Here is a 22471-nt window from a genome sequence, read left to right on the forward strand (position 1 = left end):
TTTGAGGTTCAAAGAGGAGCAGATGTGGGACCAGTTTGCTCTGTCATAGTGTTATTTCACATACTGGGACTGCTTCAGTCCCTAAGCAACTGAAAACCCCTCGGTGGGCAAAGCAAGGGATTGTAGGGGAGGAAACGTCTAGGACTGGGAGCCCGCTAACAGTTTTTTCTTTACAGAAATATGAATATTAGAATTTTTTTTTAAATCGTAAGTTGAAGTAGCAGTTTAGCAAGTTGAGTTTGGATTAGGATCCCTTGATGTTTTAAACTAGTAACATCATATGATAGGCATCTTAAGTATCTGCATAATACAAAAAGAAAAAGAAAATCATGTCTGCTTGTTGATACCAATTTATTTCCTCGTTTGGATATTTTTCCAAGATGCCTGTTTAGAACTTTCTTCTCCTTAATTGAGGTGGGATGTAAAGTTGAAAAACTACGTCACTCCCTATAAATTATCCTAATTGAAATAGTTTATATATGTGATTCTAACCACGATAATTTTGATTTGGTTCTAATCTTAGATTTGGCCCCAAATGCCGTGTGCAACCCAGCAAGAAGATTGACGAAGGAATTGATGAGGGTCGTGAGGCTGTCGATGAGAACACAAATAAACAAGAAGTGACTTTCAGCAAACCAAGCGGTATTGCCTACGACAACAGTGCTTACATTTCTGTAAAGCAAACCATTGCAGTAGCACAACAAACTGAATTCATTCCAATCGGAGATCTACGCGACAAACTGTACGGGCAGCAGAGTCACTCAGCAAGTAAGAACGTTCGTTCATCAGCCGAAGAAACATTACTTGACGAGGAATATCAGGAGGAGAGGCTGCCCAGGTGCAGTGACGAGATGCCGCCAGTCGAAAATGCGAACTGCTGAACTGTATCTTAAGCATATTGACCCTTACTATTTGGGCAAACTTTGCTTGTTTACTACTTTGTTTGTTTTTATATTGACCAAGCGCAGCTAAAATGGTTGTCGAGAAGTTCCTCATTTGCTTTTTTAATGGGCAAAGGACAGATTCTTTTTAGCCTTTTACAGAGATAGTAAAGTTAAAGCTTAGTTGTTAATTTTTAAAGCTAAAGCATCTTGCTAATTCATTCTGGGGAATAAGGCGAGCAATCGCGTTGGGTTAGAGAGACTTCTTTTGCTGCTCGGCTAACCAATCAGAAGGTAGGAACCGCCTCATCTTTCCTGCTCACGGAACCATATATAGATAGAGAGGGATATCAAACTCTCTTTTTAGACGTCAAAGTTTCAATTGAAGGTAACGGTTTATGCACTAGTGTGTATTACAAACCTACAGACTCGCATAATTACTTGTTATATTCGTCTTCGCATCCATCTCACGTTAAGAATTCCATTCCTTTTTCTCAGTTTCTAAGACTTCGTCGTTTATGTAGTAATGACTCTGATTTCCACCACAAATCAGAGTCAATGTGCCAGTTCTTCGATAAACGTGGTTACCCTGTTTCTGTCCTTCAAGCGGGTTACCACCGCGCTCAACTTATTGATCGGCATTCAGCACTACAAACGTCGCATAAGGAAGATTCCGACCGCATTCCATTCACTCTCACGTTTCACCCTCACAACCACTCAGTTAAATCCATCATTCTTAAAAACTTTAAATTACTTCAAAACGATCCAGAGACAAGCACTATCTTTTCGCAGCCTGCGCTCATTTCATTCAAACGCGACAAAAACTTAGGCAATTTTTTGGTCAGAAGTTCTTTTCAGACTAATGAGCAACCAGGCACTTTTAAATGCGCTCGTGCACGATGCAAAACGTGTCCTTTCATTCACAACACTGATAAAATATCGGGACCTAAACGATCCATTAAGATCACCGATCACTTCACGTGCACCTCCGCTAATGTGCATAACTTGTACTTATTGCAAAAAGATATACATCGGCGAAACAGGCAGAAGACTAGGTGACCGATTCCGAGAACACCTTCGAGACGTGGAAAGGAATGACAAGAAAACATCGAAACCAGTCGCTAGACATTTTAATTTACCTAATCATTCTAAGCAACATATGGCAATCTGCGGTCTTTCCTTGCACTTAGGTGTCACGGAAAGCCGTAAAAATCTTGAACAAAAGCTCATCTTTCAAACCGGCAGTCTAAATCCCACAGGGATCAATGAACGCTTTTCATTCCACTAATTTATTCATGTTTTTCTCGTTGCCATGCACCCACCAATAACGTAGCTCCATTTTCTGCCTTTAAAAGTACACACAACCCACAATTCCTCTATTCGCTCTGACGAAGGGCTAACGCTCGAAACGTCAGCTTTTGTAATCATTACTGTGGCCAATTTACCATTTCAACTTTGTTGATATATCCAAATTATTTCGTTACTCCCACCGACGCAGCCCCAAACAGTTTCTTTCGAAACTATCAGCCTTTATTCTCTTTTGTAAAGCTACTTGTAGGTACTTCTTAGACATTTATACAATTTAGTTTTTCGAAAAGCTGTTCTTAATTCTTTATAATGCATTTTTTGTCTTCATTTAGTCCTTTACTTTCTATTTCTACAGCTTTGCAAATTTTATATAACAAACCGTCATATTACCACTTCATGAGTAAGATATATAGGAGTTCAAATCCGTTGGCCTTCAAATCATTCTGATGACAGGAAGGTAACCTTTTCGTATACTGTGCTTTGAGTACTTTGCATCATTTTATAAAACCATTGGATTTAAGATCCTCAAGGGCCATAGCATCCTTGCGAATAACTTAAAACACAGATTTCCTTACCATTGCATACATTTTAACTTCCAACATGTCTCTTTCCCTTTATACACAACAAGGGCGGATAAGGTAAATGTTTTGCACGAAACTTCTAGTTAGGCCACTGAGAATAGAACCCCTCCTCCCCCACCCTCCCTCTTTGGACGAAGGGCTAAAAGGGATAAAGCTCAGACTAGTAACTAACTATATTTGGGTAGGTTGCCTTCACTGGCAAGCTTTTGGTAACCAGCCACTAAATTTTGCCTGTAGAAGTTATCATGGTTAAGTAGAATTTAATAAGCTTTCTCTGCAGCCTAAACTTGCGCAAAACAGTAAAAGCATAATTTTTTATTCATAGTTTTTTCAGGCCTAATGACCATAAATTGACAAAGCTGAATGACGTTTGTTTTAGTAATTCGCCATAAGATACCATGATTAGAATAAGATTGTAGCGAGAGCTTTTATTTTGGGTTTTGGTAAAATTAAGCGTAGATTTTTTAAATCCTTGGAACTTTCCATGTGATTGAGTGAAGTTTCATAGTTAAAAAGCAGATGAGGAATATTGTGTTGCAGTTACTTTTTGCTAACATTCCTAAACTTATGCATACAATGATATAAGTGTTCTGCGATTCTTATTCCAAGCACACAATGAATGGTCCCTTAGAAGAAAATTCGGTTCGAACCGAATCCAAACTTGAAATAGGTCATTAAAAAAATTATACTTGAAAGTTGGAAGGGTAAGGCGTCGGGTTAGAGCAACAAGGTACCACTCGGGGATTCGTAGCCAATACCTTTTTGACGAAAGTTCATTATTTGTTTTAGTGGCAGACGCAGTGCTCTCATAGTTAGTGCGCTCGACTCGGGTTCGATTGGTCCGGGTTCGAGCCCTGGTTAGGGACACCGAGTCGTTCATTACCAAGAATGCCAATTCTTGCCTTAGGGTGACCAGAAAACGGTATGCGTGCATTAAACCCTTCTTTATTACATTTAAGTTGCAAGGAGCCGTCGGAATCAAGAAGCGACATCCATGCAACTCGACCAATTGACGTGTCATGATATCCTTCGTCAGCCATCAATGAGTGTAACGAATCAGCTGTCTTGTTCATCATGATAAAATTTACTTATTCACCGTTTTTCACACTAAGGCAGATCTTGATAAAGCTTGTATTCCAGCTGTTTGTTTTATCATTTTCAGCTAAAAGTACAGGTCTATTTTGTTTATTATATCTTTTAATTCAGTTCTGTTCTCAATATTAGTCACGACAAGCTGGCTTAACGTCCTTTTATGAACGTGGTGCATATCTATCACTTGTCTGTGGGGTTGATTTCGTGTTCATCGCCCAACTGCCATATTCTTCATATCGACCGTCACTTTAATAAACATGGTATCGCCCCGAAGATAACCACCCTCGCGGACCTCTGCTTGAGAAATAAATGCGGGACAACCCGACGCAGTGTTCATATCTGATGTGGGTCTCTTCGTACTTCCGCTATATGGATCGGGATGAAATGAGGCAACCACGTCTCGAATTCCATCCTGGTCCACCAATCTGAAATGAACCTTTTGAACGAAGGGCCAGGGTAAAATGGCATCATATTCACCTCTCATGACAACGAAAAAAAGTGACATATGAGTCCCTTTACATGTGCCATCTCCATTTGGGTCGAGACGGACAGATACCTTGTAGCCAAAGCGACCGAGGTAGAAAGGGGAGCTGTAGATCGAGGTTCTCCTCTCAGACACAGCTTCTTGAAATCGTCGATTATAGTGGTCTATTTTCCAAATGTAAACCCCATCATAGGAAGTAGTCTCAAGATTTTCAATCAATCGGCTTTGCTCAGATAGTTGAGTTTCTTGTGAAGAAAGTTGCTGTTCAGCCCTCTCCAATCGATGCTCAGAGGCAAGGTCGTGGACTCTTTGTGGCTCATAAGAATTTGATATCTTGCTGCTCAAACGACTTAGCTCACTTTTCAGTTGAGTTATCTTTAATTCGTGTTCCCTTAAAGTTTCTAAAATGCCGTCCATGTGAAGAGAAGCAATAACTCCTTTAGCGTTTTCAACCAACTTAACATCTCTAAGAAGCTTGTCCAGATCCTCTTTCTGTTCGAAAATCTCCCTTTCAACACTAGATATTTTAGTCTGCTGCTTTTGTAGGGTGGTATTTGTTACTGTAAGCTGCTCATTTTGATGGCATATTAGTTGCCCCAAACCTCTCAACTTGCTTTGCAGGCGAGCTAGTTTTTCCTCCAGTTCTTGGCCTCCCGCTTTATGCTCAAAACTTGATTGGTTTAACATTTCTAAGTGGCTCTTAAAACTAGTTGCCACGTGTCTCTGAAGTTCGTCTCTCTTTCCCTAGGCAGGTTTATAAGATAATAGTGTGAACAATTAAAACGAATCGTCAGCCTTGTATCAAAATCAGCATTGTGTCTCAATGATATTAAAATTCATTGTCTGCGGGTCATCTGTTACGTAACTGAGCGATAGCATTCGATATATCAATGTAAACCGGGTCACCCTTTAGAAATATTGGCAAAAAACACTGCGACTTACTTTGAATTTACACCCGTGAGGCGTGAAATGACATGGAACCTCACTATTGGGGCACTCGGCAGTCAAATGATCTTCCATACAATCACGAGGAATGTCTCCCTTTCCACAGCTTAGAACACAATCCATCGGAAACTTTAAACATGTTTCGAAATGATCCTTAAGAGAGAGGTTAGAATACAGATGACATTTCATCAACGTGAAAATTACCTGTAACATCAGCATAATTTAGATCACCGACGTCATAATATATCAATCGGATTATTTCACTTTCGTCAAATAATAAAATATGGAGCTTGTACAGCGACAAATCAAAGTTTAGGGCACAATCTCAAAGCAAATGGCCTTGAGTCAGCCATTTGCAAATCGGGCGTCAAATCCCCCGCATTTGCTGCTCTAATGGAACAGGCTGCCCTAATTATTATTTAAAAAAATTCTTTCTCAAATCACCATTTAGTTTATTTGTGAAATACTACAAGTCAACTTGGTTATGCAACAAATATGATAAAATGTAAGCGGCGTTTGCCTTCATAAAATATCAACAGACATAAACCTTTGCTCCCCCATGAAATGCTTTAACTTTACCTTCAAAACACTGTATATTACTTCCGCTCCGCAGTGTAAACATCTGCTTGCTCGGTTGATACATTGATTGACTCTATGATCCTCAAGAAGTCTTCTCTCTATAATATTTTTGCATTCTCTGCACAACACATCGACGTACTCACAGCTTTCTCCGTGTGCCTAATGGAAATAAGAGACCGAAAAGCATTCGTAAGCTTTCAGCAAAGGAAGAATGGGGAGTAATATTGATATATCTTGGTCAATTGTGTACAAGCGTATATATAACATGTCCTTCTCTCTATTGTTAAAGGTTGTAGTCTGCCAGCATTTATTTTTGTCTGCTTCCAACTAAACACACGCGTCTATTTGCCCGAAATTGAAATATTCAAACGAAATAGGAAAGTGAAAGGAAAGTGTTTAATGGTCATCGAAAGCCGTCTACCTGTAATTGCCGTAGCTCTCCTCGCCAGTCGCATCCTCTGGTTTTATATTGGCAGAAACATTGAAGATCCAATACTTCCCGCTCGCAGCATTTATCATGAAACGATGAATCTCTTGTAACCTTGTTGCCGTCTATCGGACATGAGGGAGAAGCAGCGCTGGTAATAGGGATAGGTAAGCCGGAAGTAAACTGTAAGGCTCGATTGCATTATTGGGGATTGAAACGCTTGTTGAAAGAGGTAGTTTGAGAGTATGTGAGAATTTAGGTAACACTCACTACATTGAGGCTTTATTATCAGTTAAAGCGGTTAGTCGAGTTGTTTTCGAATTTTCGCTCGCTTTTGATATCATAGTCTTGTAATGCGTTCCCGAGGTTTAAGCTGGATTTAGCGCCAGTAACATCAACTATATATGTTGCCGATAAGTGATACAAAATTTTTAAATCGGTAAAACAGTAATCGTCCACAAGAAGTTCTCATACCTGAGAAGAGACTGCAAGCATTCAAAACAGAATTGATGTCCACACGATGTCTGCCAAGGTTGTTTTAAGACATCTTGGCACAATGGGCACAACAGTTTTTTATCGAGTCGCTTTAGGAACTTTACTTTAGCCTTGGACATTGATAGAATCTTGAAAACTCAACGTACAGTAAACCAGCGAGTCAGGACCGCGCGAATATTTGCGAAGCAGACTGTTCAGCTGATCGAAGCATTTCTCTGTTTGTTTTTCCTGACTCCCGAAAGCTTCGTGAGCACTTTCGTTTTCGAATATAATTGGCCGCCTTATTCTTGGAGCGTGACGAAAGCGAAAGTTCATAACAATGCTAAAAATAAACAAGATAAGCTAGATTTCGGAGAAAATCGTCTAGACACTCAATAAATAATGTTAACTGACCCACCAACCATTCCCTAAGTTTTTCTTTTTTTTTTCAGAAATTTCTCTAAAATTCGATCACAGACTGCGATTTCGCTGAGGACCGGTTTATATCGCATATTGTACCAAATCTTATTAATAAATTTAGAATCTCTAAATGCATGGAGAAAAGCTGAGGACACTTTACAGAGGTGAGTTATGAGCTAAAAGTGAATTACACTGTGGGAAGTCGCGGCATAAGACGGTTTGTTTCCACAAGTTCGAGCGAGTTTCTTTAATTAATTCTTGCAAATTAACCATGCATATTTTTCTCTTATGAGTGCTTCAGTGTCGATAGCACGTCGTATTATCTTATTGTCTCCCACATATCTGATTAGTAAATTATCAAGACGGCACCGTACGAGACAATACGTTCAGAAAATTTCGCGTAGGTTCCTTAAATTCTTGTGGCTAAACTGTTTTGGGAGCCTTGCCTTTCTTTCAAGAGTGGTTAAACACAGTATGTTTGATGTTCCTGCATTGGATCCTGTTTTACTCGAGACTGTTAGGCAGAGCTGTTCAGGTTCGACAGCAGCTGGGGAACAATCGACACTGGACTACACCAGTGACGAGTCAAAACGCGATGAGAAGTGAAGAACACCAAAATATTGAGGTCGTAACTGGTATAAAGTACCCCAAAGAACACGATGAACGCCAAAGTTAGGGAAGTCGATTGCTTTTTTGAGAAAAAAATCTCTCCGGTTTATTTCATTTCTAAAAACAGAAAGGAAACTGTTCATTCTAGTTTTTTCTGATAATTAGCGAATCTCTGTTATAGTCTTACTTCCAGTGTATTAATTTTATTGAGAGGAATTTGTTTAACAATCCTTGTGATGTGTTTGTTAACCTTATACAATTATGCAAACCATTATGACAAACAATTATGCAAACAATTATGCAAACTCTTCTGTTCCGGAGAGCGTGAACAAGTTCTGAGACCATTTCCAATATATTTTCTGTTTTAGATATGAAAGAAAGGAAAGTGGTTCCTGTATGTGTTTTTATGGTTCTTCGAGGCTTAAGGAAACTTCTGTGGAAGAGATTTTGTTTGATTCAAAAGTAAAGGAGACAGTTTATTAACTTTATAACTTTAAGGCTGTATTATCACTTAAGGCCTTTAGTCGAGTTGTTTTAAAATTTTTGCTTCTTTCGATATCATTGTCTTGCAGCGTGTTCTTGAGGTTTAAATCATGTTTAGCGCCCTCTCGCAGTAACGTCAATTATATATGGTGCTTCAGTAAAACAATAAACTGGAAAGTTTAAGTTAGGAAGCACAATTCTTCAGTAATTTAATCGTCTAGAAGAAGTCGTCATACCTGAGAAGAGATTGCAGTTGTTCAAAACAGAATTGATGTCTACACGATACATATGTCTGTCAGGGTTACCTGAAGACACGTTTGGCACAGCTTGGCCTAATGAAACTTCTGTGGAAGAGATTTTGTTTAGTTCGAACCTAAAGGAGGCAGTTAATTAACTTTACTCCTGAAAAACGTAATTTATGTTAAATTGAAGCGTTTTTTCCTTGCTAATTATTCTACCACAAACGTTTTTATCGTGGCTACGGAGTTAAATTAAGTAAATGGCAATCGAAGGATTGATACAGCTTTTAACAGCAAGTATTTAGTTGATTTAGCTTTACAATTCATGTTTAAACGTGTTGGTTTATCAAGGGCTATTCCCAAATTCGATCACAGACTGCGGTTTTGCTGGGGACTGGTTTATATCGCATATTCCACCAAATGTTATGAATAAATTACCTCCTACTACTTTTAACTATGTTGTTTCAAAAATAATTATCCGAAGGAAAAAAATCAATCATAATACTTTATCACCTGTTTTGTTCACATCTAACGTAGAGCGAAGAAAAAATAGTCCAATCATAGAGAAGCTCGAGAATTCAATTTTAACGGTGAACTCAACTTTGTCGCGTGACTTGTTCTTCTCGAAGGCCTCTCTTTCAACTTTGCCTTATTGTTTATTCACTGCTGTATTTTCTTTATAATGATGTAAAGCTCGCTATATCCTTCAGCGAACGAGATTCCCGCCCCTGAAGCTGTGTATCGCGTATTGAATCAAATGTTATGAACAAATTACCACCTACTGCTTTGAATCTTGTTGTTACAAGAATAATTTTCCAAAGAAGGAAAAATCAATCATTATACTTTATCACCTGTTACGTTCACATCTAATGTATAGCGAAAAATAAAAATGGTCAAATTGTAGAGAAGCCCGCTAATTCGATTTTGACGGTAAAAAAAAAAGAGAAAAATTTCCCAGATTCTCACGTGCACCAAGGCAAAGTCAAAATTAGCGCGTGATTTGCACATATAATGACTCATGATCACATTACGGCCCTCGCTTCTGGAAAATAAAAGTTATTAAAATATCAGGGTGTCTATTAGACACATATGTCAAAACTAACCACAAAAAAAATTAATTTAAAACGAAAACTATTGGAAGGTTGGGTAGAAGGTATTTCATCTCTTCCCGCGCTAAGAGAGTGGTTTCTTCGACGTACGGCAAGGAGCCTTTATGCTTCGTATCCTTCGATTCTACTGGCTGACACGTTATATTATTATAGTTCTTTTTATCTTTGATGTATCACAAATTTTGTATTCGGTTAATTTTTTTCTGGTAATGGCAAATAAAATGAATGAATGAATGAATGAATATCTTAAATTATGAATACACTATGAAAAGTCTAATTGATTGAGAGCATTCAATCATTAAACAAATGCGTGTGGAGTTGACCTGAGAAATATAATATTTTCCGCGGATATTGCATTTATGATGTTGAGATGAAAGTTTGCCGATTGTGCAGTGTTCTCAAACATTTGCAGATTGTTTTTAAAATGTATGATAAAATAGTTATTAACTTTGGTTTTCGCATGACATCATCATCAACCGAAAGTCTGTTAAACGTACTGAAGCTATCGACATAAAATACAAAATATTATAATTATTTACTAGGTTTACGCTTTGACAAGCTTTAAAAGTATTGGTATGGTTCAAAAAGGAAAACGCACTTATGAAGTCAACGGCTAAGTATGCGTTAACAATGCATGAGGCTCTCATTACATTTTTTTTTACTCTGATTTGTTTATTTGAGCTTTAAAGAAAATATCTCTGCACGTATTTTATAATAGTCCATTTTACAGTTGTGTGCTTGGTTGCCAAGCCTTTGAATGGGAGTGAGGCTAGAGATGACCTTATTATGATACAAACCTTGCTGCCTTTCAAATGTAAATCACTTTGTTATCATGCTAACTAGATACAGGTCTCTATCACAACAAGGTCATCTTTAGCCTCTCTCTGAATCAAAGGCTTGGCAACTAAGTACACAACTGTAAAATGGCCTATTTTCATCATCCCCTCGATGTGATCCAAAAATGACTGTTTGAAATGAAATTCAAGTTTTCCTTTTTCACCACACACATTCTAACTTTTAAACTCAAACATTATTTTTGGTCTATTCATTGCATATCAGAACTCTTCGAATTCATCGTTTGTAGATAAATTTCACCTCTATCAGTGAATACAATTGAAAGGGGTGAAAATGAGGTCTGAATAATTTAGATGAAAACAATCAACGGCAAGAGAGATGATTGATTCGTTTGGACTGGGTTTATTATAGAAATGAATGTATTGTTTTTATACTTAAGTGATAAATATAGAACTTTCGGATGTGCTAAATACCTTTCTCTCTCAAGCTGTGCTAAACTGGTTAGGCATCGAAAGAGATCTTTCCAAGCCAGAACAACCTTGATCAGCCATGGCTGTCGCTTTTGTCCGCGGTGTTTGGTTTGTTTTTGCTATTTCTTCAATACACTATGCAAGCAGCTCTCAAGGTAATTTGAACTTTTTACTCAGAGGTCAACATCTACAAACATCCCTGAGAAGATAAGTGTAAATGAAGTGTAAGATTTTTGATAGAAATTGAATTTTAGAGGTTACTAAGCGAAGAAAGTTATATTAAGTATGTCTGGGTGAAAGATATAGAAATAAATTATTATATGAAGACGTTGAAGATAAGGTACTCTATCGGCAAAGCTATTTTTCTGAGGATAGGAAATTGTTGTCAGAAATGCTTGGTGCATCGAAAAGTAAATAACCGGTCGTAACCCCTTTTTTTTATTGAACGATTTCAACCGGTTTACACACAGCTAATGTTATATCTTGATACACTGAAGGTTTTTGATGCATTACACTCAGCCTGTGCAACTTCAATTTGAATGAGAATTAGTCTAAGTAATTACAGTCCGAGAAATTTTGTGAATAGTGTGGGCGAGCTAAAATCTTCTTAACTCAATAGGCTTCAAACCCTTTGATTTGCGGTGGATAGTTTACCACCGAGCTTATTCATTTATTCGTGAGAGGGCTCAGGATTTATCATCCGTCCTCTTCCGATTTAAAAAAGAAAGTAACTGGCGGCCACCGTGAGCGAGATGAAAAGATTCCTCTGTTCTAATTTGCCACCCGAGCAGGCAAGATTGGCCCGTCATGCTTGATCGTGATTACTCGCTTTCAGCCAGCGCAAGACAAAAATTTCGTCAAGTGAACTTGCAAAGTTCATAATTTATTAAAACGCCAGCAATGGAGTCGCAGAAGCCGGCAAAAACAAAATCAAAGCAAAAAAAAAGAAAAAAACACAAAGGATTCTCGTGAGGTTATTGTACTACAAAAACTGTAAAATACAAAGCTGTGTTAAAGGCATGGAAGCAGTTTTGTCTCACAAAAAGCGAGACAAGAGAATTTTATGCCATTCCAAGGCAAGAACTGAATTTACTTCATTTCGGTCGGTGAAAACACGGTAAGAAAAACTTGGCCAATATCGAGCTATGTTGGCACTTGGTCAATAATTCATATCTATTTTGTTCTGCTTCTCTGATTGTTTATTGTTTACGTAGAGCAATGTCGCGCTATGGAGTTTACTCCAGTGAGAACCTTCGATGGAAAACGTCTAATGAATCACCTTATTCTCGCCACTGAAGTCACGGACAGGGAGTTCTGTGGTGCCCGATGCTTTCTGGAAGAAAACTGCGCGTCTTACAATTTAATGACGGGGAGTGAGGCTGAAAACCACATATGCGAATTGAATAACGCTACTCATGAAGGACATGAAAGTGATTTGGTGAATTATTCTGGTTCTATTTACCGCGCAGCTCAGGTACAAGATGATGGCGGATTTTCCAGAAACCTTACTATCACCTTATAACTTAACATCCCATACGTTTGTGAGCTAGAAAAAGACAAAGTTCAAGGACTAAGTTCGACTCTTTTCTGGCGATCACATCGGTCTCTTCTTCAAATCAAATTATCAAGAAATCTGATTGTATTTTTGTATTTTATTGTTATCAGACATGACATGACACCATAGTTAATATCAACTATGCATGACACTTAGCCGGCATAATGAAGCACTACCCACAAATACCAGAGCTAGTCTCGGCGGGTAGTGTGTGGACGCTAAAACATCTAAAATAAAATTGGGCTCAACAAAAGATTCAATAAATATACAGGAAACAGAAATTAAATATTAAATCAGTAAAGCACAAATGACAGTATGAGATAAAAATACAGAAACAGAAACACACGACAATAAATAGAAGAATACATAAGTTATACACTACTATTAACTGGATTTAACTTTCGACACATCAATCGAAAAACGTGTTAAATGTGATCGGCGGCTGTACTGATTGGTAACTGCAACCAAAGGTACACGGTATATACTCTCGTCTGTATCTTATACGCTCCCTTAGGACGCATGCGCCAATGATCCTTGCAACAGAAGAGGGACCTGTCAAGTAGGGTTCACACAGAAAGACTATCGCTGTGTGTGTTCCTTAGGATTTACAGGTCAGGATTGTCTTAGTGGTAAGTTCAGAAGAAGCCACTGAGTTTGAGATAAATAAAGGTTACTTCTTAATCCAAATATTTGATTTCGAGATGATGCTTTTCACCCGTCAACTTGTCTTGAAGGCAGTAACTCGTACTTTTTTTTTAATTCGAATTATCGAACGTCGATCGTGAAGAACGCAGACTCGTACATTTTTTTTACAGCGAACTATTAATGAATGGTTCAGAGGAAAGCTAGCTATAATGTAAACAAATAAGGGGTATGACAAGAGAACTTGGTTTGAGTTAAAATCGCATCAAGCAATAAACCATCTTAGACGATAAATATTCTATCAAATGAATTGACGTAGATTGCCCTTTGATGTGGCCCGGTCATAATTCGCGCTGACAAAGCACAGCTTTGGAAACTCTTTGCGTTAGCCAATTTACGTTTTCAACTCAGTTGATAAAATCAAATTACCTATCTATTAAGGAGATACTTATCACCTCTGATGCCTTATTTTGATACAATTCTAACTATTTATGTTACCGAGAAGGTACTAATTGGGAAACTGACTCTACTTGGTAGAGAAATGTAAACCTTTTGTAGGTAAATTGTATGTAAATATTTTGGTGATTCACCATGAATCGAGCTTAGTAAAGCTAATGACCATGAGTATTTGGTTTTAGATATTGATGAATGCTCTGAAGGAACTCACAGTTGCGACATAAATGCTGATTGTTCCAACACCGACGGTTCTTACGAATGTATTTGTAATCCAGGATTCCACGGAGACGGAAGGAATTGTGAAGGTTAGACTGTTTGCCACTCGCTTGGTGTGCCTGTTATAAAGAGTATACTTCAAATCCGTTTGTTTGGAAGAATGGATAGATAACTGTATGGCGAATATTTGGCCTAAAAAAAAAAACAACAAAAAACAATTAAACTCCAGCGTTCTAACAACTGGGGCTATTCACTCTCCTAACTCATCCCATTCCCCCACTCTCCCCCCCCCCCTCCCTACCTCGTTAGTCAGTGGGAAGCTAAGTCCTACGTCCGTTGTGCGTCTGCGGAGTTATGACGCAGTGACAACTAAGTCATCTTTGATGAAGAGCTTATGGGGAATATGCAGGGTATGTGTTATATGTGTGGTCTCGATTAATTTCATTCGATGTTTGATTAGCTGCTACTTACTAAATATGTCCATTTCAATGACTAAAAAATTATCACGTTCATTTCTCAGATATTGACGAGTGTGCCACAAATACACACTCCTGTAGTGCAGATCATTTGTGTAACAATACTGATGGATCATTCAGTTGCACTTGTAAGTGAAATTTGGTTTTTACTGAGCTATATTTTACCTGTTTTGCTTTATCATAGTCTGTTGGTAACAGAGCCTGATATAGCTACATTCGAGGACTTCTTAAGGAAACCCTCGTCTGTGCTAGTTTACCATACCTTTTATCATATAGATACGACAATTATTCAGAAGAGAAAAGTAACCGTTCATCTTTTTTTCCTTTTAGTGACTTTTGTTTACTTTTTTTGTTTCTGGGTCTTTTTTTTTCCGGTATAGTTTGACTTAGTTGCCACATATTAATACCTACTCGACAACCATTCATGGGATTAGCAATGTCATGGCAAAATGATACCACATTAACAAGTATTTATCCTTTCCCAAATGTATTTTCCTAGCCTAAATTAAAGATGACTTCCACTGCATAAAATGCATGTACATTCGCTTCATTTTTCATTTCATATTCGTTTCAGCATTCACGTGCAAGGAGATCTACGACAGAAACCCGTAAGTGACAGATTTAAGCTTTGATCATAACATTTAAAACTAAAAGCATACCCAAGCGAAGAGAAAAAAAACTGTGAGCAGTCAAGTTTGTACATTTTGTACACTGCTGCAATTTACAAGGCATTCAAGGATGCAATTTTCAAATTTTAGAGCTGTATAGTTGTATCGTTTTTTATGAAGGTAACAGCCGGTTTCGCTACCTATCGAGTTCGCTACATTCGAGTGCGCTACATGTTCCCTACGTACAATGTCCAGTTCGCTACCTTTTTGATTAGAGTTCGCTATTATCGATAAAATAAAACTTCGCGAAACTGAAATACTGCATATCAAGAACCAATCCAATCATACCTGCCCGATGTGACGCTTCTAGATGACGTTTCTCCGGTACTGTATAGATGACAGTTCACTAATGAAACGTATGAAACCGCTGAAATGTTTGTGCCTAACCTTTTTCCGGCGCTGAATATTGAGTGTTCGAACTAAAAAAGTATCAAATGTTTATTGTCACTTTCAATTGCGTGCATAAAATTTAGAAGGCCGATCGAAAAGAATTGAGTTGCAAACTTTATTTCCCTACGTTGTGGTAGTTTTTAACTTAAAAGGAATACATGCCCGTGGGTGAGAATTTTTTCTTCGGGACTGAATAAGATTTTTGTTCAAATTGAGTAGCACACTTGAGTTTATTACGTTGAAGTAGTTTTAAATTCGAAAGGACTACGCGCCTGATAAGAAACTTTCACGAACCTCTCACGCTCGTACTGAAAAAAATATGAAATATTTTAATGTTTAGTTAAAACTGATGCGATCGCACTAAAAGGTATCAAATGGTTTTTGAGACTTGCTAGTGCGTGCGTAAAATTTAGCGCGGGCATAATAACAAAACTAAGCGCGGACATAATATCAGGAGATAAAAACGAAACGAAGGCCTTTGAGTTATAAACGCTTCGTTGGTAAACACGGTAGGGTGAGGAGCTCAGTTATGGTTGCGAACCCGGTTAGGCCAGCGAACTGGGTTAGCTGAGGTAGCCAACTCGGCCTGTGAATTGTGAACATGTAGCGTCTTTAACGTAGCGAACTGGGTTAGCTGAGGTAGCCAACTCGGCCTGTGGGTTGTGAACATGTAGCGTCTTTAACGTAGCGAACTCGCCAGGTAGCGAAACTGCCATAAATTTTTGAGAATTATAATGATTAACCTACCTTCATTGGGGGACATGTAGGAAGAATGATGAGGAAGGGGGGGGGGGTGGTAGGAGGAGTTGGATTTGCTTCTGGTGACTCCATTACCTTTTCCTTTTCATTTATCACAATACAAATGAGAAAAAAAATATTGATGTAACCTTTTATTCTAAAACAACACCAGACAAAGTGAAAACAAAGCATATGACCTTGTTGCTGGACCTGAGAAGATTCCCATTTACTGTATCATGAGAGCTACCGGCATGGGACCTTGTGGAGGAGGAGGCTGGACACTTGTTATGAAAATGAACGGAACAGAGGTAAGACATCGGAGCAAAAAAAATTATGTTAGCTGGTGAGCTACAACTTACAAAATCTGCGGGATTCGAACCCATGTCCTCGGATACCATTATCTAAGCCACAAAGCCACAGAGTAGAAGTGGGGCAAATTTACGTTGGTTAGCTGCCCCTTGGCATGATCTGCCTTTACCATTAACATGTGGCTACATATATCTGTATATTTGAAAATGTGTACAGGAAATCATATTATATGAGAGGAGTATACCGAAATTCATAGAGTATAATACGAGCAGTAGAAAGAAAGTTTTTCATGTCATCGTGTACTTGCATTGTATTAGTGCAGACATTAAGATTCTTTAGTATTGAAATTGTCTGTTAAAGCCACCTGTGCACAGGAAGAATATTTCCAACGTCATCGCTTGTCTAGACGCTATCAGTGTAAGATGATGGTGATATGATGATTAGGGTGAGGATCGGTATGGCGATGATGTGGAATATCATGTTAACTTGAGATTGCTGATAAAGACGCTCATTAAAGATAAGGATGCCGTATAGAAAAAAGTAGATCGGGCTATGCAGCGTATACAAGTGATCGTTAATTCTATCTTGTGCTTGCTTTCTGCAGCAAACCTTCCATTATGATGCTAGTATTTGGACCAACAAGGTGGCCTTCAACCTGGAAGGAGGTGAGACGGGTCTTGATGGCCAAGAGACTAAGCTACCGACCTACTGGAACACATCATTTTCCAAAATCTGCGTCGGTATGAAGGTCCCGGGAGAGGTTGACACAAGATTTATTGTTATTCTCCAAACGGCCGAGTCTTTGTATTCATTGATCGCTGACGGCCAATACCGCCCAACTACATCTGGAAAAGACGCGTGGAAAAGCTTGGTTAGCCCTCCAGGTCGTTTACAGGCGAATTGTAACAAAGAAGGATTTAACACATCTGGGGACAACACAGGAAGTGCAGGCAGAGCTCGAGCAAGGCTTGGTATTCTCGGTAACGGGGAAGATGATTGTTATACTTGTGATTCCAGAATCGGATTTGGCACTGGGGGAGCTTTGGATGATTCTATCACGTGTGGCAACGCGCACGGGTATAACTTAAAGGTTAAAACAATGGGTTACATCTTCGTTCAGTAACATTCGCCAGCCACCAGCCGAATAAACAGATCGTAAACAGATGAAGGATTGGAGAAAATAGCGATGGAATAAACAGGAAGGGCTAGCGCTCGAAACGTCAGCTTTTATAACCGTGACGGTGGCCAATTTAGCATTTACATTTTGTTGATATATTCAAATTATTTCGTTACCCCCACCGACGCGGCGCCAAACAGTTTCTTTAGAAACTATCAGCCTTTATTCAAGTGACTTAAAAGATCGCTAAGGAAGGAAAAAACTAACTAGTAGAAAAGATATAGTTCAGTGAAGCTGATTTTACTTTTAAGCACTCACATGCATCTTTGCAAAAATGCGGACGTGGGCGTTCACAAGATGACTCATCTCTAAAAAAAATGTATTTAGTGTTACTGTAGAATAATCATTTTAAAAGGTCACACAGGTAGTTGGCCTTCTGATTCGTTAATTTGAATTGTGATGGGAAGCATGACGTTTCCAAACTTGCAATACCCATAACGTTGGTGGTGATCCCTGTTTGAACCACATTTTGACCCCATGTGTGCAGCGACAAGGGCCCCGAAACAGATGAGCCCTTCATACAGAAAGGTGACGAGGGGAAAAAATGACTTGAAAAGTTTGTAAATTACTCGCCTCTGACTTGTGGTTTACAAACATATCTCGTGTTCTACCGACGTCTCGCGCGGGTTATTACGCCAACAAACTGATAAAAAGTGTAGTCTATCGCATAAATGGCCTGTGGGCGTCCAAAATCTAACTCCTCAAACATGGGGTGTGTATGTAATGCTTAATTATCACGCCTCTGCTATCTAATATGACCCATGTCTGTCTTCTTGTCGCTTTCGAGCCGGTCATGTAAATTGCTGGCCTTTAACGCTGTCGATTTAATGTGGTTCATCAAGCTATGATTAGAGTGGGGTGGATGATTAGATTAGGAAGGGTGGAACCCTTATAACATTGCGTAACCAATAGCGACTTAAGGCAGCTTAAGGCGACTTAAGCGACTTTAGGCGACTTAAGGCGACTTAAAGAAACTTAAGGTCCTAGAGTAGGTTTACAAGACTTTACGATAGCCTAACTGTTCAAAAGATAATAATGTGTTTATTGCAAGGGATCCTGTAATTATTTTTAAGGTTTATGGAGAAACTGTTGCTAACTTTGATTTCATCACTTCAGTCAAATAAAATCGCTTTAAGTCGCCTTAAATCGCCTTAAATCGCTTAAAGTTGCAATGTTTTTTCTGCTAATTTTGCTTAAGACGCCTTAAGTCGCCTTAAATCGCCCAAAGTCGTCCAAAGTTACGGCGACTTAAGGCCCCAGAGTAGGCCTTCTTATTCACGAAAGTTCTCTGAAAAGATATATTCCATGTTGTCTGTCTGTTTTGGCATGTATTTGTCAGGCTTCATCGCTGTGGGCCTGTGTCTTGTTTACGAGCAAAACATCATTGCACTGATGGGAAATGAAATGGCATACTTTTCACCTTGATTTTTGTGAATTATTGGCTATGCATTCGACACCTTTTTTCTATGGTATTTCAGCTACTCAGCTTCGCATGAGCTTGTTTTTGAGGGCAGAGGATCTAAATATATTTAGAGCATATGTAAATTTAGAAGTATATTAGCAACACACATACCTTTCCTCACATGCCCCCATATCGTCTATATAATTTATTTTTGCACTTTACGCATATCAGCCTGGCTAAATATACAATATATTATTCAAAGAAATAATATCGATTCTAAAATTTTAATTTTGAGAAGATTGTATATTTACAATAACAAGAGACATTAGACACAGCTCAGATCATAAATTAGAATTGAAACTAAGGTAGGCAGATAAATGTCTCTTTGAAAGCCTCTCTACTTTCTATTTAATTAATACAGAAAAACCTAAAACCTCAGTTTGGCTCTTTGTGGAGGGCCGAGTCTGGGGAATCTGGGGAGTCACTACAATGCATGGGGCTTTTTTTTTGTAATTTTTTTATTTTTTTGGCATTTTACAAAACATTACTCTACTTACAATACACTACAGGACTCAGTTACAGTACGTTGCTTACAATAGTTTACTGAGAACACACCACAAACAAAGTATAGTTTACAATAAATTTGATTACAGCAGATGACTTACTATCAATTACTTCCACTATCTACACGATACTCTACATTTACATTACGTAACGACATATTACACTCCTTTCAATATGTTACATAAATTACTTACAGTACCTTAATAATAGTATATAGCGAAATTGTGTGTTTTACAATAAAATTGACTTCGTATGCTACTCTAAATTGTTTGGATACCCATCCCACAAAACGATATGTGGCAAAAGCTTATTCCATTTCTGAAAATGTTTAGCTAATTTATTCCGCTTTGTTGCTATCTTCATTTCTACCTGGTATATCTCCCCGATCTTGGTCTTATAAACTCCTATAGAAGGATTTTTAGAATTCAATTTACACTTGTATATATAAAATTTAGCTGTCAGTATTAGGTGATTTAGAATAGTAAAGTCCTCTTCCTGCAATGCATGAATAGTAAAGTCCTCTTCCTGCAATGCATGAATAGTAAAGTCCTCTTCCTACAATGCATGAATAGTAAAGTCCTCTTCCTACAATGCATGAATAGTAAAGTCCTCTTCCTACAATGCATGAATAGTAAAGTCCTCTTCCTGCAATGCATGAATAGTAAAGTCCTCTTCCTACAATGCATGAATAGTAAAGTCCTCTTCCTACAATGCATGAATAGTAAAGTCCTCTTCCTACAATGCATGAATAGTAAAGTCCTCTTCCTGCAATGCATGAATAGTAAAGTCCTCTTCCTACAATGCATGAATAGTAAAGTCCTCTTCCTACAATGCATGAATAGTAAAGTCCTCTTCCTACAATGCATGAATAGTAAAGTCCTCTTCCTACAATGCATGGGTCATGCAGACATGAAATCTTTTCCTCTTAATTTAGTCTGATCTGTTCTACATTTTTCCAACAGTTTTTGCTGAACACATCTACCAAACTGATCGTCATCATTGTTGTCACGAGTTTGATTAGACAAGTTTCCTCAACTTTGTCGTACGATATCATTTGGGACAGTGTCTGGACTGATGCTAATAAAGTTTTGGCCATCAAAATACTCACTGAATTTCATCAAAATCTTAACGATTATAAATGTCTGTAACAAAATTACTAACTAGCTACAACAGAGCTTCCTTCTGTTAATTAATAAGCTGAGTTGTTATCGTTGATTTTGCATATCTTACATTTTGAGACATCAGCACGAAATAGTGAATTTAAACCTGTAGAGAAATTTGTTCTGGGTATCAAAGGTCACGTTAACCAAAGTGGTAGCAAACATATTCCACGCTCCGGAATAGACGTAACACATTTATAGGGCACGAGGAACCTAATTTTAACATAAGTCTCAGACAGGCTTTTCCCTTTGTGAAACAAACATAACAGATAACAAATGACTTGGAAATTTCTTTCTTTTATGTTTCCTTTCTGTCAAGCTATGCAACAGGGCTTCGTAATCAATGGAATCTTTTCCAGACATAACTTGTAAGAGTTTTGGCATTGAAAAATATTTGGTTTATTAAAATTTAAGATTCGATAATAAGTTAAAATGTAGACGTAACAACAGTCCAGCGCTCTATCCTTTGTGCTAACCGAGATGTTAGAGGCCTAGGCTTTGCAGAAGAGGGCAGGTGAAACTGTTGCTAGAACAATCCGCACATTCGGACATTCTCAAGTGGCCTGTAACGAGAGAAAGACGCCAGGAACATACTTTTTGGCTTGTAAAGAAATGTATTTTAGAGTGTTTCTCTCAATATCTAAAATATTATTTTAATTTTAACAGCAAGATTCTCACGCGCGTAACCAGACAACACGATCTGCTTCATTCGCCTGCTCTCAAAGCGGAAATCGCAAAGAAGTATTTTTGATCACCAGGGATGTATTAGTTTTAAGAATTTTTCTAGATGATGATACATTATGTAAACATTAAATCTATGTATGAAATTTTCATCTTATATCATGTAAACGTTGATTTTATGCAATTCTTTTGTGGCATTGATTTTATTAGAACTTTTTATCTCAGGGCTCCTATTAATGGCAGGTTACTTTCAAACACCTGAAAGGACCTCCTAGGCCCTTGCATCAAATACAGGTTATCCTTTAAAATAAGAAAAAACTCTAACAACGAGGGTAAAATTATACTCAATAGGTTTAAAGAAGTAGAAAGCACGACTATTTCATTAAAATATCGCCACCCAAACAGCGTAGAAAGCATCACTCTTTCATTAAAACATTGCAACCCAAACAGCGAAGAAAATCAACGAAATCTCGAATAGTTCGTTTCCTTCACAATGGTGACAGATCAAGATACAGAACGAAAGCCAAGATACCCTACCACTGAGCAAAAACGAAAATAGTGTTGCAATCTTAAGTGATCAAAGGTTCCTTTAAAAATCATATAGACACATTATTCATGGATAAAGAAATCTTTTGTGGGGGTATTCAGTCAAATTCTTATCTACTCTTGCGGATATGTCAATCAAGAACAGAGGTATGTGCAAGGGTAGGTTGCCCCAATTTGTCGCGCCTTGTCACTCCCGACTTCCTTGGGAGGTTTTGCTGGTCACATGACTTTTAGCTTGAATCGCCATGTGCTCGGGTTAGCAAATGTTTTTTTTGTTGTTGTTGTTATATTAAAGAGAGTTTAAAAAGAGTTATTGTGTCTTTCTTTGGCTAAGGCGAACGGTTCGGTAAGTTAATATTTGGTTTTTTGTTGTTCAGGTAGGTATTTAGGGTTTAATGCCTTCTTTCGTTTGTAATTTCAGAAAACCTTTCACTTTTACTTTCACTTTCGCTTATATTCATTGACCGAGGCCGTGCGGTCAATGTACGAGTTTTCGACGTCCGTCAAGTTAAATTAGTTGTGAATAAACATAAGTACTACGGTACTAACGCACCTGAATCATAACCAATCACAACTATTCATGCACTCTGCACGA

The 22471-nt window shown here is 38.1% G+C and overlaps 2 protein-coding genes across 3 annotated transcripts; one reads left to right on the top strand and one right to left on the bottom strand.

The window, feature by feature from the left end:
- Positions 1 to 3070: 3070 nt before the first annotated feature.
- LOC111326473 (TNF receptor-associated factor 3-like) lies at positions 3071 to 7074 on the bottom strand. 2 transcript variants are annotated; one of them, XM_088725560.1, is made up of 5 exons: positions 6772 to 7074; positions 6292 to 6448; positions 5871 to 6029; positions 5289 to 5444; positions 3071 to 5090 (listed from the first exon to the last, which is right to left on the bottom strand). In XM_088725560.1, the coding sequence occupies exons 1-5, from the start codon at positions 6909 to 6911 to the stop codon at positions 4071 to 4073; spliced, it is 1632 nt and encodes a 543-aa protein (XP_088581686.1). In that variant the 5' UTR covers positions 6912 to 7074; the 3' UTR covers positions 3071 to 4070. The 2 variants fall into 2 exon arrangements, with proteins under 2 accessions (XP_088581686.1, XP_088581687.1); XM_088725561.1 differs by lacking the exon at positions 6292 to 6448 and having other exon boundaries at positions 6772 to 7073.
- Positions 6328 to 19742, top strand: LOC111326510 (uncharacterized). The gene is made up of 10 exons (XM_088725562.1): positions 6328 to 6464; positions 7224 to 7355; positions 8169 to 11051; positions 12111 to 12370; positions 12966 to 13080; positions 13732 to 13854; positions 14286 to 14369; positions 14816 to 14849; positions 16210 to 16345; positions 16951 to 19742. Exons 3-10 carry the CDS (start codon positions 10976 to 10978, stop codon positions 17467 to 17469), a joined length of 1347 nt encoding a protein of 448 aa, XP_088581688.1. The 5' UTR covers positions 6328 to 6464; positions 7224 to 7355; positions 8169 to 10975; the 3' UTR covers positions 17470 to 19742.
- The last annotated feature ends 2729 nt before the right edge of the window (positions 19743 to 22471 follow it).

The sequence above is a fragment of the Stylophora pistillata genome, chromosome 6 (genome assembly GCF_964205215.1).
Source record: "Stylophora pistillata chromosome 6, jaStyPist1.2, whole genome shotgun sequence".
Lineage (NCBI taxonomy): Eukaryota > Metazoa > Cnidaria > Anthozoa > Scleractinia > Pocilloporidae > Stylophora > Stylophora pistillata.

Coding starts and splice junctions, on each gene's coding strand:
- LOC111326473 (XM_088725560.1), bottom strand. CDS start 6,911: ATGTCCAAGGCTAAAGTAAAGTTCCTAAAGCGACTCGATAAAAAACTG. Junction 6,449..6,771: donor TGCTTGCAGTCTCTTCTCAG/GTATGAGAACTT, acceptor CCCTATTACCAG/CGCTGCTTCTCCCTCATGTC. Junction 6,030..6,291: donor GAGAGCTACGGCAATTACAG/GTAGACGGCTTT, acceptor TATTTCCATTAG/GCACACGGAGAAAGCTGTGA.
- LOC111326510 (XM_088725562.1), top strand. CDS start 10,976: ATGGCTGTCGCTTTTGTCCGCGGTGTTTGGTTTGTTTTTGCTATTTCT. Junction 11,052..12,110: donor CTATGCAAGCAGCTCTCAAG/GTAATTTGAACT, acceptor TTGTTTACGTAG/AGCAATGTCGCGCTATGGAG. Junction 14,370..14,815: donor TGGATCATTCAGTTGCACTT/GTAAGTGAAATT, acceptor TATTCGTTTCAG/CATTCACGTGCAAGGAGATC.